Source organism: Cupressus sempervirens, chromosome 4, assembly GCF_028749045.1.
Source record: "Cupressus sempervirens isolate cs-2001-9-10 chromosome 4, ASM2874904v1, whole genome shotgun sequence".
NCBI lineage: Eukaryota > Viridiplantae > Streptophyta > Pinopsida > Cupressales > Cupressaceae > Cupressus > Cupressus sempervirens.
The window spans coordinates 74,035,355-74,051,592 of NC_143121.1; the positions used below are offsets into that span (position 1 = coordinate 74,035,355).

Here is a 16,238-nt window from a genome sequence, read left to right on the forward strand (position 1 = left end):
ATTAAAAGCCTTGCAAGCTTTCAAACCCTTAATAGGACTCTCATGTTTAACTATTGTTTTCTCATAAATGTGCATACATTTGGAGTACTGATTGTTAGATACATGTGTTCAAAGAGATCAGAGAAGGATTCTTCAAATGAGGATGGGAGTAATTTTTCCAAACGATCACCACTCAGTAGTGAAGAATGGGAAACTCTTGAATTCTATGACTTAAATTCAATTGAGGAAGGGAGCATTTTGACCTTCTATAGGACTTTCAGTTATGATACTCTTGCTGCAATCAATCTTTTGGCCGCAACTGTGTGTCTAGATGGCAAGGAAGATCGACATGGGCTATAGGCGCTCTGTGACTTGCATCATTTTTTGTTGGTTCATTTTTTTGGTGGTAACTACCACAGTCTAGTTTTTTCGCCCTCTATCTTGTCTAGACTCCACACATATTCTCCATGAATGGCTTCATCCCCTCTTCCAGGCACTCAACTCCTCATGCATGATCAAGCCTTGGATCATGCCTTTTTCTGCATTCAAGCCCTTGTTTATGTGTTGTTAGTTGGTACATGATTTACATGATTTATTATCCTCCTATATTCAACAATAGAAAGTGTTCCATTCTCCACCATGTGGTGTCAATTCAACCATACTATAAGGGGTTTCATAAGAATGCACTTGGGGACTCCATATTGGCAGCATTTTCTCCAAAATTAGTGGTTTGAGCACTCCATGCATTAATCTTGTGCTATTTTTTCAGTACTGACTGCTTAATGCATCCTGATCTTCTAAAACCATGTGTTGAATCCATCTTGTGGAACTTTTGGTCCATCAAACTGTCCGTTAGAAGGTCTTTGAATGTGCATTATAAAAACTTTCAAACAACTATAATACTATGTACCATATAACAGCTGAAAACAATAGTACTTATGAAAAGAGATTGAAGTTATATTGAGACCATTGAATTGAAAAAAGAAATTAACCAAGATAATCTTTGATTTTATGTGGAAAGTGGCTTGGTGATATATTCATTTACGCTATCCTAACAAGGCAATTTTTTTGCTGTGGCATCCTACTTTTGGGGAGCTGAAAAACTAACAATTCAGATCTTAATTTAGTGTGCTGAGCAAGTTCTACCAAAAACATTTAGATTTTTTGAACCTACATTATGATTGACTTCATTGACTTCAACTATTTCACTATTTTAAGCTTCACGCAACAATTTGGCTCACGTTTTGTGTCAGCTGTACAATGCAATTTCTTTTAGACACTCCAATGGTTTGAATCTGTAGCCTGTGACCTTTTGTCTACCAATTACTTTGGTTATTGGTAAAACTGATGAATAATATTCTGTATGTGGAGAAGTTATTATGGATTGAAGAAATCTGAGCTTGTTTAATAATATTTTATATAGGATCATGAGCTTTAGATTGCAACTTTTTATATTGGGAGCAACACAATAATTATATTTGTTATTTGATATGGAAGTAGAATTCTTAGAGTGAAACTTTTTGGATTGACAGTTGAGAATGATATATTTTTGTTAGTGGATATAAGAGTATGAGTTCTAGATTAATATTTCTCGGACAAATAATCAAGAATAATAATAATTTTTTATTATTTGATATGAGAGCATGAATCTTAGATTAGAGCTTCTTCAATTGTAAGCTAAGAGCAATAATTGTTTTTGTTCTAGTTTGTATGGGAGCAAGATCTTTAAACTGAAACCTTTTTAGTTGAGTGCCAAGGACAATAATTATTTTCGCTACTTGGTATGGAAGCCTGTGACCTAGGTTGAAAAACCTCTTTGATAAGAACCAAGAACCATAATTGTTTTTGTTACTTGATATGAGAGTACAAACCTTAGATTGGGATATTCTTAATTGGTAGTGAAGAACACCAATCATCTTTGTTACTTGGTATGGGAGTGCAAGCCTTGTACTAAAACCTCTTCAACTAAGAGCCAAGAACAATAATTGTTTATGTTACATCACTAAGGGAATTTCCCTCTCATTTTCTTATAGGCCCTCCAGAATTGGTGGAAATCAGGAAACTAATATGCTAACTGGTTTGAGATTTCTTTTCTTCTACATTAAATGGAGACTGCTTGAAATTAATGGAAGTTTGGTGCTTTCGCTAATTGCATGTTATTCGCAGGGTTACAAAATAGTGTTAGCAAAAAATTTCTAGTTGTGCATTGACTGGCTGGATTGGGGGCATCATAGAAGTTCAATTCATTGAATTTATTTTAATGTTCTCCATGAGCAATTTAGTGTTCCTATTTAACAATTTTCTCCTATACTTCTTTCCTTCTATTATGTGGCCTTATCTCACCAAGCTTTTCTTCTTTGCTTTTGCATTGATCTGTGTCTTATCAATACATCTGTATTTTATTGATGGAAACTTATGGCTCAGAATTAGTGTTTTGTGTTTTAGTGAGTAGATAATGGAAAATGTAGAAGTATCCTTTTAAATGAAAATGTTGAAAATATGCTTTGCATATATACAACTAAGCTAGTCTTGATACCAAGGATGTCTATGAGATAAGGTAATATCTTCCAAAACTCATAACACATTTGTACATGATCCATAAATAAGCATTACAACAAGTGAACAATAAGGTAAAGGCCATGTGAGATAAATGTACATTTAATATATAGTAATTATTCTATTACAATTTGAAATGATTAGAACTCTTGAGTAGTAGTATATGAAATACTATACATCTCTAATGTAGTTTGTCTAGCATTTAGGAAAAACACTGGCATCATAGAATATCATTTCTTTAATATTTTGAGAGTTAAAAACTATGGTGAACTACTTATATATTTTTAATTTTTCAAAAGTGTCATATAAATGTGGAACCAAATTTTGTTGTGTCTTATAAATGTGGAACCACGTTACAGTGCGAGTTTGGTATATCCCTACCTTACCTTCACCCATTCTGTTAATGAATTTTGAGTGTAGTGAAAAAAAACCTTCCATAATTATTAATTATAAGTCAAGTAATATTTTGAATCATAATGATTCTGGGATTTATATACATTAGTTGTCTATTTTTATCTTTCAAATGTGCTTTACCTGCTGTAGTTATTTCTATAAATTAGATTTTTTTGAATGTAATTTTTTGACATCTCTGGTAAAACTTAATCTTGTTTGGCATCCTCTTGGGTGATGGAGTTAAACAATCACAATATAGGAGTTATGAACTAGTATAGGAGTAGTTATGCATATAATTTCATACATCTGCACTGTAATTTTTAGAAATGTGGAAGCACAACACTGCAATCACAATACCAAATCTAGCTCCATAACTTAATATGTCAATTTCAACAACATGTATTGAAGATGAGAGAAGTTCTTTATTAGATTTCAAGGGTGGCCTTTATCTTTCCTCGAGTCAGTTATCCTCTTAGCATGGATTAAATTTTTGTGAGTGGGAGGGTGTTGGCTATGATTATCATACATCGCATGTGATTACCCTTGATTTAAGCAATCAGTTGAGTGGTGAAATTCATCCATCGCTGTTTGATTTGTAGCACTTGGATTTCAGCTGGAATTACTTTCAAGGTATTTATATTCCTCCATAGTTCTCAAAATTGTAGAGGCTTTCATTTCTTAGCTTGTCAAATGCTGGATTTGGCATTGAGGTTCCTCTAGTGTTGGGAAATATGTCAAGCTTGCGTCATCTAGATCTTTCAGATAATTGGGAATTTAAGAGTTACAAGTTTGATGTATGGGCCAGAGGTCTGAGAAGCCTTGAATTCTTGGGAATGAATGAAGTGAACTTGACAATGGGCTCAGAGCACTGGGGTGAGGCCCTCAACGGTCTTCACAATCTCACCCAGATTCAACTATCTAGTTGTGGGCTATCAGATAATATTCCAGATCTATAAAATCTAACCTCTTTGTCCCATCTACATTTATCATGGAATTCATTCCCTTTCGAACTACCCTCTTGGATTGAGAATGGGTCTTCATTGGTTTCACTTGATCTCAGCTACAGTAATCTAGATGGCTCCATCCCTTCCAATTTCATGCCCCATTTGAAATTGAGAAATCTTAACCTTAGTGGTAATAATGACTCGAAGGGAAACCTTTCTTTCATTTTAGGCCATTCCAACTCACTTGTTGCTCTATCTCTTTCTGGCTACAATTTAAGTGGAGAGTTTCCCCACTCTGCTGCACACTATTCAAAACTTGAGACCATGGATCTGTCCCGTAATAATTTGGAGGGAACTATGCCATCCTCTTTTGAAAGCCTTTTATCCCTTGCACATCTGGACCTCAGTAACAACTAGCTATCAGGAAGAATCCCAGACTCCAATTCAAAGCTGGCAAGTTTAAGAGTATTGTTACTCAGCCATAATCATCTGACTAGCCAGATTCCATCCTCTCTATGTGAGCTTTCAACATTAAGTGAGCTGCATTTGGGCGATAACTAGCTGTCAGGAACAATTCCAGATTCTCTTTTGAAGATGGCCAATTTCAAAGTGTTGTCACTTGCTTCCAATAGATTAAGAGGCAATATTTCATTTCAGATGCTTGAAAATCAGACTCGCTTACGAGGATTGGACCTTTCTAAAAATCAGTTATCTATTACTATATTTGCAAGTTGGATTCCACAGTTTGACCATTTGGAGTACTTGGCATTGAGGTCTTGCAATATAGAAGGTGCTTTCCTTGCATTTTTGTCCCAACAATATAATTGAAGGAACTAGATCTTTTAAGTAGTAACATTGTGGGAAATATTCCTTCGTCATTGTGGGATCTTCTTAATCTTGATATGCTCATTCTTTCAGATAACAATTTGGAAGGTTCTCTACCCTGGCAGATATCCCATTGGTTTTCTACGGTGGATTTGCAAGGGAATAGATTGTATGGCACACTTCCTACTTTGGATTTTGTTTCATTCCTATTAGATCTATCAAATAATATTTTTAACGGCTCGATTCCAAACATTAGACCTCCATCAGATATTTGGGCATTGATCTTTCTGTCATTGTCAGGAAATAACCTCTCCAGAGAAATTCCAAGTTCTACTTGCACAAATTCAGATAGAGTGGGCATTTTGGACTTGTCAAATAGCAAGCTGACGGGAAAGATCCCTACAACTATCAGGTTGTGTTCTCAATTAGTGGTTTTAAAATTGTCTCACAATGATTTGGAAGGGGAGATTCCAGAGGAGTTGGGAAATCTCACAGCTCTTCATACACTAAATCTCAATGGCAATAGGTTTCAAGGTAATATTCCTCCATCCCTTTCAAATTGCACAGGTCTCAAAATATTTGATTTGGGAAATAATAAATTTGAAGGTAAAATTCTTGTTTGGATTGAAAAGTTGAAAGATTTTAAAATTTTGAGCTTAATCTCTAATAATTTCGAAGGTAAAATTCGAACCCAACTTATGAGGTTGCAGAATCTCCAAATTCTAGATTTATCGAGTAATTGCTTATCAGAAAGTATCCCTCAAGATCTAAGTAATCTATATGCTATGGTCAATCAATCTCAAATTATTGATGAATGACTTACCTTCTCTTATTTCACTAATTTAAATCTGGACTCTCCTTATGAAACAAAGTTCGAGGATGAAGTAACAATTTGGATAAAAGGAAGGGTTCAAACATATGAGAAGATAATCTATGCAGGCAAGTTCATAGATCTCTCACATAACAACCTCTCAGGCAATATTCCTCTAGCATTGGGAGCCCTCCAAGGTTTAATTTCTCTCAACTTCTCAAATAATCAGCTATGTGGTTCAATTCCCAAATCCTTGGCAAACATGGCTCGTTTAGAGTCTCTAGATCTTTCAAAAAACAAGTTGTTAGGAAAAATTCCTTTCAAATTTTCAAATCTAACCTTCCTCGAAGTATTGAATCTTTCAAACAACATGTTGTGAGGATTAATACCATAGGAAAGGGACAATGGAATGGATTGAATGATGTCAAAAAAATGGTTGCTCATTAACATGGGAAGGTGTTGCTTCATTGGTTACAGAAGCTCATCGTAATGGAGATTCCAATGTTATGCCGATGGTAGTTGATCTAGTAAAGGGTTTAAGAGGTAGAGAGGTACGTAAAAATTTATTAATGATCATAACTCGATGTATGTTTCGTATCAACTCATGATGCAAATAATTTACACGCACTTCAAAAATTACAGGTCAAGCACCACAAAGCTATGTACTATCATGGCCACAAATTTTGCATAAAAAGGTTGGATGACACAAAGAAAACTTGTGATTTTTGGGATAATTGCAGTTTTTGAGGTCACCAATATATCATCTAGAAACAACACACATCCTCAACAATCTAAAAATCAATACTATGGCATCTTGGATGATATAATTGAGTGTGAATTTAATACCTTCAAAGTAGTTCTATTCGTCATCAAATGGTGCAGGTTATGACTAAATCAAAATGATCTAGATAGAATAGTTATTCAACATGATAATGGATTTACAATGATCAATACAAGGTCATTTGAGCCAGTTGGAGATGATACCTATGTTCTTCGAAGCCAATGTGAGAAAGTGTTTCACTTAGAGGTTCCACATAAATAGGGTTGGTCATTTGTTATTAGACATGATCCAAGAGGAAGGCCGATAAAGTATAATGTTATGGAAGAAGAAGATATTGAAGATGATGAAGAAGCAGATGATGAAGATCAAGATGATGGTGATGATGATGATGGTGATGGTGATGATGATGATGATGATGGTGATGGTGATGATGGCGATGATGATGGTGATGATGGCAATGATGATAGCGATGATGGCAATGATGATGGCGATGATGATGATGAAGAAGAAGAAGAAGAAGAAGATAATCAATGACTACAAACATCGTCACCCCTTCTGTTGATGATCTTGCATTCCATATATAAGGTAAATTTGTTCATGTTTACGATGTTGCATATTGTTCATGTTGTCTTCTTAGTTATTTGTAGCATACACGTATCATGTAATTTTTAGCTAACTTAAGATAAATGATTAAAATATGTGAGAAATTTGATTATATATTTATTGTGTTCATTTCTAATGATTACAACATATGTTATTTATAGTTACCAATGTTTATGTTGTGTCTGATTATGACCCTTTTTGCAAGCAGTCAATTGACTACAGGTACATCGTCACCCCTTCTGTTGATGATCTTGCATTCCATATATAAGGGAAATTTGTTCATGTTGGCGATGTTACCTATTGTTCATGTTGTCTTCTAAGTTATTTGTAGCAAACGTGTATCATTTAATTTTTAGCTAACTTAAGGTAAATGATTAATATATTCAAAAAATTTGATTACATATTTATTGTGTTCATTTCTAATGATTACAACATATGTTATTTATAATTAACAATGTTTATATTGTGTCTAATTGCCACCCTTTTTGCAAAGAGTCAATTGACTACAAGAAATTTGATCCATTTGGCATGGATTGTGCACAGTGACATGGATCAACAGGTATAAGTCAATAAATAGACATAATTTTCTTATATTCTTCTTTTTTATCATTGAGCACGTATGTTATAAATAGACATATTATATAATCATATAATGTATATATAGACAAAGAAGGTCCGTATAGAAATATAATTGTATAATCACTTTCAACTTACTACATTTTATATTTGTCACTTTCACTTTCCATTTGATGGGTTGCAGGACCCACCAAATAGGTACTTGTTAGATCTATCTACATTGAACGAGGGAAATGAGGAAATGGTAGATGAAAGCTCTACATGTAGTACGGCTAAAATAGGGAGATCAACTAGAGGTCAAAAGAATAGAAAAAAAATTAATAAATGCATGCAATTTTTCCTTGCTAATGGGGGGGTCATGTTCTTATGATGATGAGACCAAAGGCGACATCAAGGTGCCCTTTCGGTACTCACACATTGAGAAAGAATGGGTACCCAATGAGCTACCTCCAATTAACATAGATTTTTGTGTTAATGAGAGGATATATCGCATTGCTCCATCCTCATTACATGGTTTGGGCCTATTTTCCATGGATGGGATTAAGGTATGTTACAAAAAAGTTGTCGAATTGTTCAAGTATGTCGGTCCATGTTACAATTACAATGATTGGATGCAAATTGTTCGATATAAAAAAGGTATGCGTAGGTATGGGGTATCAGCTAATTATATACAACGAAAAGAAAATGATCAAAGTAAAAGATTTTCTATGTACATTGATGGGAGACCAAAAGAAATAGGTAATATTGTAGGTTTTATAAATAGTATGCGACTTTCCTCAACTAGTAAGCAGCCCAATTGCATATTTGAGGTGCATGAGGGGAATGAAGTTTTTGTTTGTGCAATAAAATCAATAAGTGTAGGGGAAGAACTGCTAATCGATTACCATTTAAATTGCATAGATACAAACAAAGTTGCTATCATGAGGGCTGTAAGTACTATTTACCATTTTGTTAATAAGTTTTTTTTTGCTGTCTATTGCTTTCAGTTAGCTGAATTTTTTATGTTTAATCTTTGTGACAGGGCGATATGGACCTGACAGATGATAGAGGTCACCAGGATGCTACTCCCACCCCTTCTTCAGTGAGGGTAAACCTTTTTGAAATTGTACAAATTAGATAGTTGAAAAATGTTATATTATTACGTTATTTTATTTATGATTTTTTAGTTTTTATGATAGTTTTACTGATATTTATCTCACAATTTGATGTTCAGGATAAGGGTAAAGCAACATCAGTAAGTATTGAGCCACTAGCTACGCCTTCTGATGAGGATATTGCTAAAACTCCCAATTTCATAAAAATGTTGAAGAATTTAAAAAAAAAAATAAATTTAGAAGCAATGAAAATTTTGGATGAGGCAAATATGGAATCCAAGGAGATGATGAAGAGGCTGTCAGATTTGAGAGCATCATGAAGTAAGCTCCAATGAATATTTAGTTATAACAAAACTACAATAAAGATTTATATTTTATAGTCTTTTATGTTATGAAGTAAAATATGTAATATGTTCAAAAATACTTTATTGATGCAATTTTTTTAAAGAGTTGTAAGAAACTTTAACTACTAAATTCTTGTTATATAGGAATTTTTGGCAACTGATCCACAACTTTGTCAAGGACAACACGATGAGGCCGGTAGTAGTAGAGCTCCAACTGCGACTGGTAAAATAATCTTTTAGTTGACAAGTTAGAAGGAATTTTTTATTTTGAAGATTCAAAACTTCTTAACTCTTACTTTTATTATTTCAGAATGTCTTTGCAAACAATGTATTGTTCAAGTCATCTAGTGTAGGAGACTCCTATGAGGTTGACGAATGCCCGTACGAGATTGCTGACTGCAATGTCAGCAACAAGGGGAAGTCTAGCTGGTAAATCCTTGTTTTTCTATATTTGGTTTTCTGTTAATTATGAGTTGATAATATGTACTTTAATCTTGGGTGCATCACATAGTGTATTATTTTTTTTTGTGGTAGGAGATGCATCATCTGGTACGCCACCAAATGCAGGTCATAGTGCATGTATTGGTGATAATTCACTATCATTTCTTGGAGCTACCCGTATTTCTAGCACGCGAGCTATGCAGACATCATTGTTGATTGACGATAATGAAACAATGCCTTTGAAATGTCCTAAGATTCCAAGTACTTTAAATAATTATTTTTTATATTGTAATAAGGATTTTCTTGCAAGATGTAAACATGATAGGAAGTGGTGAATGCAAGGGCTTTTGATGTGGAGTGATGCCTCATGACCTTCTTTAGTATGTCATATTGTGCAAGTTGTTTAATTATTCTAGAATTCCTTTTTATTAGGGGTTTGGTAGGATCATCTGAATTATCAATGACCTTTTGTCTATACCAGTAATTCTCTAGTTCAGTAATTCAGTACATTGCAATTTCATGCTTTCAGTAGAAGATACTAACCAATTTTTCTATAGAGAACCAAAAGTGGGAGTCTTCTTTCATATTCAATGTTCAGTTTTCAATGATTTCCCACATCATTGTTATTGTCTATTAGAGTTTTAGAGTGCTCACTTTCAGCTTCACTATCTATTTTAGCAATATTTGTTTTCCATAATATCCCGGGTATGATCAGTGACAACATCAATTAAGAATGACAAAAAATGAAGGTCATGGCAAGTTATATGTATTATGCACTATATTTTTTTCAAGGTATACTGATTAATATAGTCATAGTACATTTTTTAGTTTTAGAACATCAGCAACAGAACCCTGGTAGAGTTTGATTGGTTTTAGACATTTAAATTTTTTTTCCAAACTTCTTTTTTGGTCAATTTTGGTCAAGTTGATCCTCCAACCCTGAAATAGATCACTAAAAAGATGAAATGTATCTCATTTTATGTATTTTTTATTCACTATGAAAAGTATTCTTCGCATGATTCATTTTAATGGTTCTTACTATTAATTATCCCATGACATTTTTTGCAGGAAACAATACATTTTATAGGAGGCTTGATGACCTCATGCTGCGAAGATTTAGGCCCACCATATGTAAAAGGTAGAACATCACAACTGAACTAATTTTATCCCACTATTTTTTTTTTATATCATTAATTGGTGCAACATTTTTCCTTTCATTCGGGTCTTTTCTTATACTAGCTATATCTAACAATTTTGCATTTTTTCTTAAAAGGTGGAACTACCAAGATCAAAAATTAAAAGATGAGCTCATCAAAGATATAGAGCATGAGTTTGGTAGTAATATTTTTGATCATAAGAAATTGTTACAAAAAGCTTCTAGACATCTTAAGGTTGTGTTAGTGAACAGATTGTCCTTCGAGAAAATGCATGCAAATCTGACCCCAAATGCCCAAATGAAAGGACAAATTAGCACCAACAGTTGGATAGGTTATTATTAGATCAATAACCTTCCTCTAAATTTTATTGGGTACAGCTCCCCATGTAAGATTTATAATGAATTAATTATAGTTACTTTTAACCGAAAAGCACGAAAGGATACCAAGCATCTATCCGTAAACACAGAGTAGACGCAAAACCTAAGAATTGAAAATAAAGGAAACAAAATACAATAGATTACACAAAGTTAATTTGTTGTACACTATATCACATAATGCAAATGAATACCTAACCTTCGCTCTCTTGAGAGAATTAAAATCAGAGCTCTGAAAGATGTTTGGAACGTCAACATAATAAAGAAACAATGACAACAAATTGTAATTTCAGGAAAAATTGGAAATGACTCAAAGTCCGAATTTAGTGGAAGAAAAAATACATTATCAACAAAGTATAATATGTTTAACCTTTAGCCTCCCTTCCCTGACTGTAAAAGAACACAAGGACTCCTTTACACATTACAATCAGACCATTATTTAAAGAAAAACAGAAACTTCTTTCACAATATTACATCAATCACCAAAACCTTTTCACTATCTTAGACACACAGTTTAGAAATAGAAAAATCTGCCCATGCTCTACCTCTCCCTGTCTCCCAAGGAAATAAAAAAAATGATTTTGCAAGATCTCCTCCCTTCCTGAAGCTCAAAGTCTGCAATCTGGAAGAAGTCAGAATCGAACAGGAAAAAGAATGGGACCTTCTGTAGCACAAAGTCTCAAAGAAATCCAATCTTCCCTCCTATCACTGTATTCACAGCCTCTGTTTTGCTGTAGCCCAAAGTCTCCCAGCCAAAACTCTGAAAACTAGAACCCCCTCTATATCTTGTCTTCTCAATTAAATAGAATTCTGCATGAATCCCACTTTCAGTTCCTGTAACTGCTTCTTGCCAACTGTTTCTTTACACATTCCCAGGAAGTTTTTCATTTTCCCTCATCAGCTTACTTTCATAAAATTTATTAAAGTTTATTCTCATTAATAATAATCCTTTTCAAAGTTATTTCAGTGACCTTTCAGTTTTACAATATTTCCCTATGTGAGAGTCTCTAAAGATTATTAACCAAAGTTCTAACATCTTCATGTGACTGTATCTGCTTTGGACAAGTGTACATAACTAATTGACAGGTGTCAATTAATGATTTTTCATCTTTGGATTACATTTCCTTGGATATAATATTCAATTTTATATCTTTGCAAATTCGTGGCCCCTATGACATACTCATGCTGACAGGTGGCACTTGCTGGTGATGATGTTCTGTCATGGTTTTATAACTACCATTGACAGTGTCCCACTCAATCAGTCGTAACTTATTAACTAGGAATGCGTTTAAAAAAATATTTGGTCAGATCATGCATAACTTGCTTCTTAGGAAGGTATCTAAAATTGAGCCAAATCCAACAGTTTTATTGGAAGTTATGGCCTCTGCACTGAGACCCAATCTGGTTGTTTGCATTCTGTAATTGTTAATTGCTGATCCGATAGAGGTGTAAACAGAGACCTATAACTTTTGATCCATACTAAATCTCATAAAAATATTTGGATAAGATTTAGATAACAGGGTTTTCCAAAAAATATCTTAAATGCAGCATTATCCAATGATCAGATTGAGAAATATGGCCCTCGAAATATGACTATTTTCTTCCATTTGTAATTCATGACTGTTATTTCTGATCCGATAGTGGTGTAGTCAAGAACCTGTAACTTTTGATCCACATGTAATATGACAAAAAGCTTTAGTGAAGATTTAGAGAACTAGGTTTTCCAAGAAATATCTAAAATGCAGCTAGATCCAATGGTCAGATTGGGATTTATGACCTCTTAAATATGACTATTTTTTTGTCATCAGAGCATCCGAAATTTGCATGAGATGTATATCTGCCTATTCTCATTACAACCAATCACCATAGTGCTTTGTCGCATGACCTTTATGTAACATTGATACTGAAATCAGCTTAGGCACAATATATCATCAAAATTTCAACTTATAGATGATCACAAATTACTCCTTGTGTTTCAAGATGTTTGGCATCAAGCATATACTCCCTGTATTCCTGTAACCCACCTCAACTCCATGATCTCATACTGAGATCGAGGCCTTTATGGAACTAGTCTTGCCAGTTCATAGATTCTTGGCTTATAGAAGTGTGTGGACCAATGTGATTGTATTGAGATTTAGACTATCCTTGAAATGTGAACTCAATTTTCTTTTGACTTTTAAAACGTTGTTGCTGCCCATCACAATGATGTTGATTAATATATATTTATGTGCACTGGGGAAAAGCCGTAGGTTATACCAATCTTGTGCAGTTTCCTACAAAATTCATGGGCCTCTTTTCATTTATCACATTGTAGGTATCCACGTACATGCCTAATATATGAAATTGCTCTAGAAAAATATTCATCTTCCATACATCTACCAGACTTGATCTTCTGATTTTGAACTTTGCTGAGTCAACCGATTTGCATTTCGAACCCTGAGTTTGAATTATGCTTGTATTGAACTTGCAGGATGGATCATTTGAAACATTAAACCATTCTGAACTACTTTGAACTACTTTGAACTTCAGTTCAAAGTGGTTCAAAATGGTTTAACATCTGAAACTGAATTCTGAAATTGTGAAACTTCTTGTGAAGTCCTTTGAACTTGGATTAAATGATCCTTATACCTTTGCTCTAAATCATTGAACTTTACAACCTTAAGCCTTATCTGAGTCTACATGTTGAGCCAACAAACCAACTTGGACCTTTGAACCATCGAACTACTTTGAACTACTTTGAACTACTTTGAACTTCAGTTCAAAGTGGTTCAAAAACTCTAAACATGAAGCTTTGAAATTGTGACCATATCGGGTACTAATAGGGGCTCTAACTGCGGGACTAATTTTGATGCAAAATTAGAGAAATCTAGTAATCTTTGGGAATAGAATAGTGCATTATCCATGGGAAAATAGAGTCAAGAAGAAGAGAAGACCAGGAGTTTCTTGTAAAGAGGGTGGTGGGGAGCAGGGCAACACCAACAAACCAAAACCAACAACAAACCAAAACTACCAACAAGCTTGAAGCTTGCTCATTATTCCAAACTACACTATACACAACAAAAACTTATTTACAATATTTAAAAGGTAGGAAAAGAAACCTACCATAAAGATCAAAAGAAAGAAGAAATTAAGTGAATCCATTTACCAGTTGAGAGAAATAGGAGCCTTTTCTAATCAGCAAAGCGTACCTCAATGGAATATCTCCAAACCATTTCTTGATGATGACTCCTTCAATGCCAAACTTTAGACTATCAGTGTGCATGCATATATGGATCCAAAATTCTTTCTCAAACAACCACAACTCATCATAGTGCTCTCCTTCACTTAAGAATTGATTTCCCACATGGGCATGATTTACTTCCACCTTAAGCTGAAAAAAATGAAATGAAAAAGCCTCACCAAAAGATGATCTACAATCCTTAGGAATATTGTCATGCAGATTCAATTCCTGTGCATGGTCATGATCAGTTTGTAGCCATAATGATGCCTCCTTCAGCATAGGATCAGCCCTTGGATGTATATCTCCTTCACCTCTTTCAAGATACCAACTGTCATCAATCATGCCACAAATCCCATCCCTTTCTCTTTTTAGAATGTCATCACATATCTCATCATTTCCTTTGCATTCCAAATAAATGACATTATGCATAGATGAATGAGAAAGGAATTTTTCAATACATGCTTCATTCTGGAACTCATTTGAACAGGTACCTAAGGTATGATCAGGAAAATGATCCAGCTTAAGTGATGGCAGAGACATACCCATAGTTTCTTCTTTTTCATAGATGAGATTTTCATGTGGTGTTTCAGAAAAGTTTTCACCTGGCTAGGGGCTATTGAACATATTTTCATTATTTAAGTGTGAATTTTGAAATTGGAAAAGAGAATTTTCTTTGATAGAAGTATTCTCATCAAACCCCATCGGCATGAAAAGTGGATTAAGATGACTCCAAACAATTTTATCCTCATCAGCATATGACACCTTACTATCAACACAAGTTTCAAAAGAGGAATATGATATAACTTCAGCATCACATATGACAGACTCTTCAACTTGCTGATTACAATTTTTAGAATATAAAGAATCATCCATATTCATTCTTTCAATGAAACTAAATTTCTAAATATCGTTATGAAAATCTTTACCATATGGACCATTTGAAACTAGATAACATTCTGTACCTGTGGATTTGGGAGATCTAGTCTCTGGGTTGAAGACAGATTGTGGCAAAATCTTGTTACCTGAATTTATGAGATCTTTAGCATTGCTTTGCTCCTCTTTATCATTTTCAATATGCACGTAGTAGAATCCTGACATCTTTAAAGCACCATCTTCAGCTAACAAGGGTCTTTTAAAGTCTCCACCATTAAAGATTGTTAGATTCTGAAAATGAGCAACCTTGGGAGTAGGTTTGGATTCTTCTAAAATGTGCTTCTTTTTTGTAACTTCTTCATCCATGTATTGTTGCTGTCCATAAAGGTATTCTTCCATTGGGGGAGTCTTTATAGATTTAATACCACTAAGAATTAAGGCATCATCTAACCTGATTGCTTCTTTTTGCACATTTAACAAATTTTGCATTCCAAGGTGTTGTAACCAAAACTTGACTTCAACATCCATAGCAGCAATAAAGAAGCATACTTGATTTTTTTCATTTGGTTGGTTGGCTAGAGGAATTTTACCAACAATTCGATTAAATCTATCAATGAACTTCCTTACAGATTCATCATCTTTCATTTGAATTTGCAAAAGATTTACCAATAATTGATGGGAATTGATTGTGGGCTGAAACCTTTCAAGAAATCTCTGCTCAAGATTGTCCCAAGTTGCAATGCATCCATCTTGAAAATGCTGAAACCATTCTATGTCTTTTCCCATGAGGCTTTGGATGAACAATCTGACAAATACATCTTCTTCCTACACACCAAGAATCCCGCATACAACAATAAACGCTTTGATATGATCAGCCAAATCTTGTGTTCTGTTTCCATGAAACTTGGGAAGGAATTTTGATGACCTTTTTTGTAAGGTTGAATATTGGACCAAGGAAAATGGTCCAATTTGAGCACCCCATGGTTGAGTTACAACTGCTACCATAACACAAACTGAAACTCCACAATCAAAGATTCATCGGGTTAAAAATGTAGAGTTGCCAATCTCCTGCACACAGAGATAATCATAAAACTGAGGAAATAAAGATAGACACTTAAATCTTTGTTTTGTTCCCCAGTAGAGTTGCCAAAAATCTATTAGTGAACAGATTGTCATTCGAGAAAATGCATGCAAATCTGACCCTGAATGCCCAAATGAAAGGACAAATTAGCACTAACAGTTGGATAGGTTATTATTAGATTAATAG

At 34.2% G+C, this 16,238-nt stretch overlaps 1 protein-coding gene across 1 annotated transcript; it reads left to right on the forward strand.

Annotated features, from left to right (window-relative positions):
• Positions 1–4,466: 4,466 nt before the first annotated feature.
• Positions 4,467–8,512, forward strand: LOC149560007 (receptor-like protein 7). Its single transcript, XM_089827539.1, has 3 exons — positions 4,467–4,662; positions 4,791–5,231; positions 8,490–8,512. Exons 1-3 carry the CDS (start codon positions 4,467–4,469, stop codon positions 8,510–8,512), a joined length of 660 nt encoding a protein of 219 aa, XP_089683665.1.
• Positions 8,513–16,238: the final 7,726 nt, after the last annotated feature.

Excerpts from the sequence above, each read along its gene's own strand:
- LOC149560007 (XM_089827539.1), top strand. The coding sequence starts at position 4,467 with ATGGCCAATTTCAAAGTGTTGTCACTTGCTTCCAATAGATTAAGAGGC. Across the intron at positions 4,663-4,790 it reads GAGGTCTTGCAATATAGAAG|ATAACAATTTGGAAGGTTCT; the intron begins GTGCTTTCCTTG and ends TCATTCTTTCAG. Across the intron at positions 5,232-8,489 it reads CAATGGCAATAGGTTTCAAG|GGCGATATGGACCTGACAGA; the intron begins GTAATATTCCTC and ends TCTTTGTGACAG.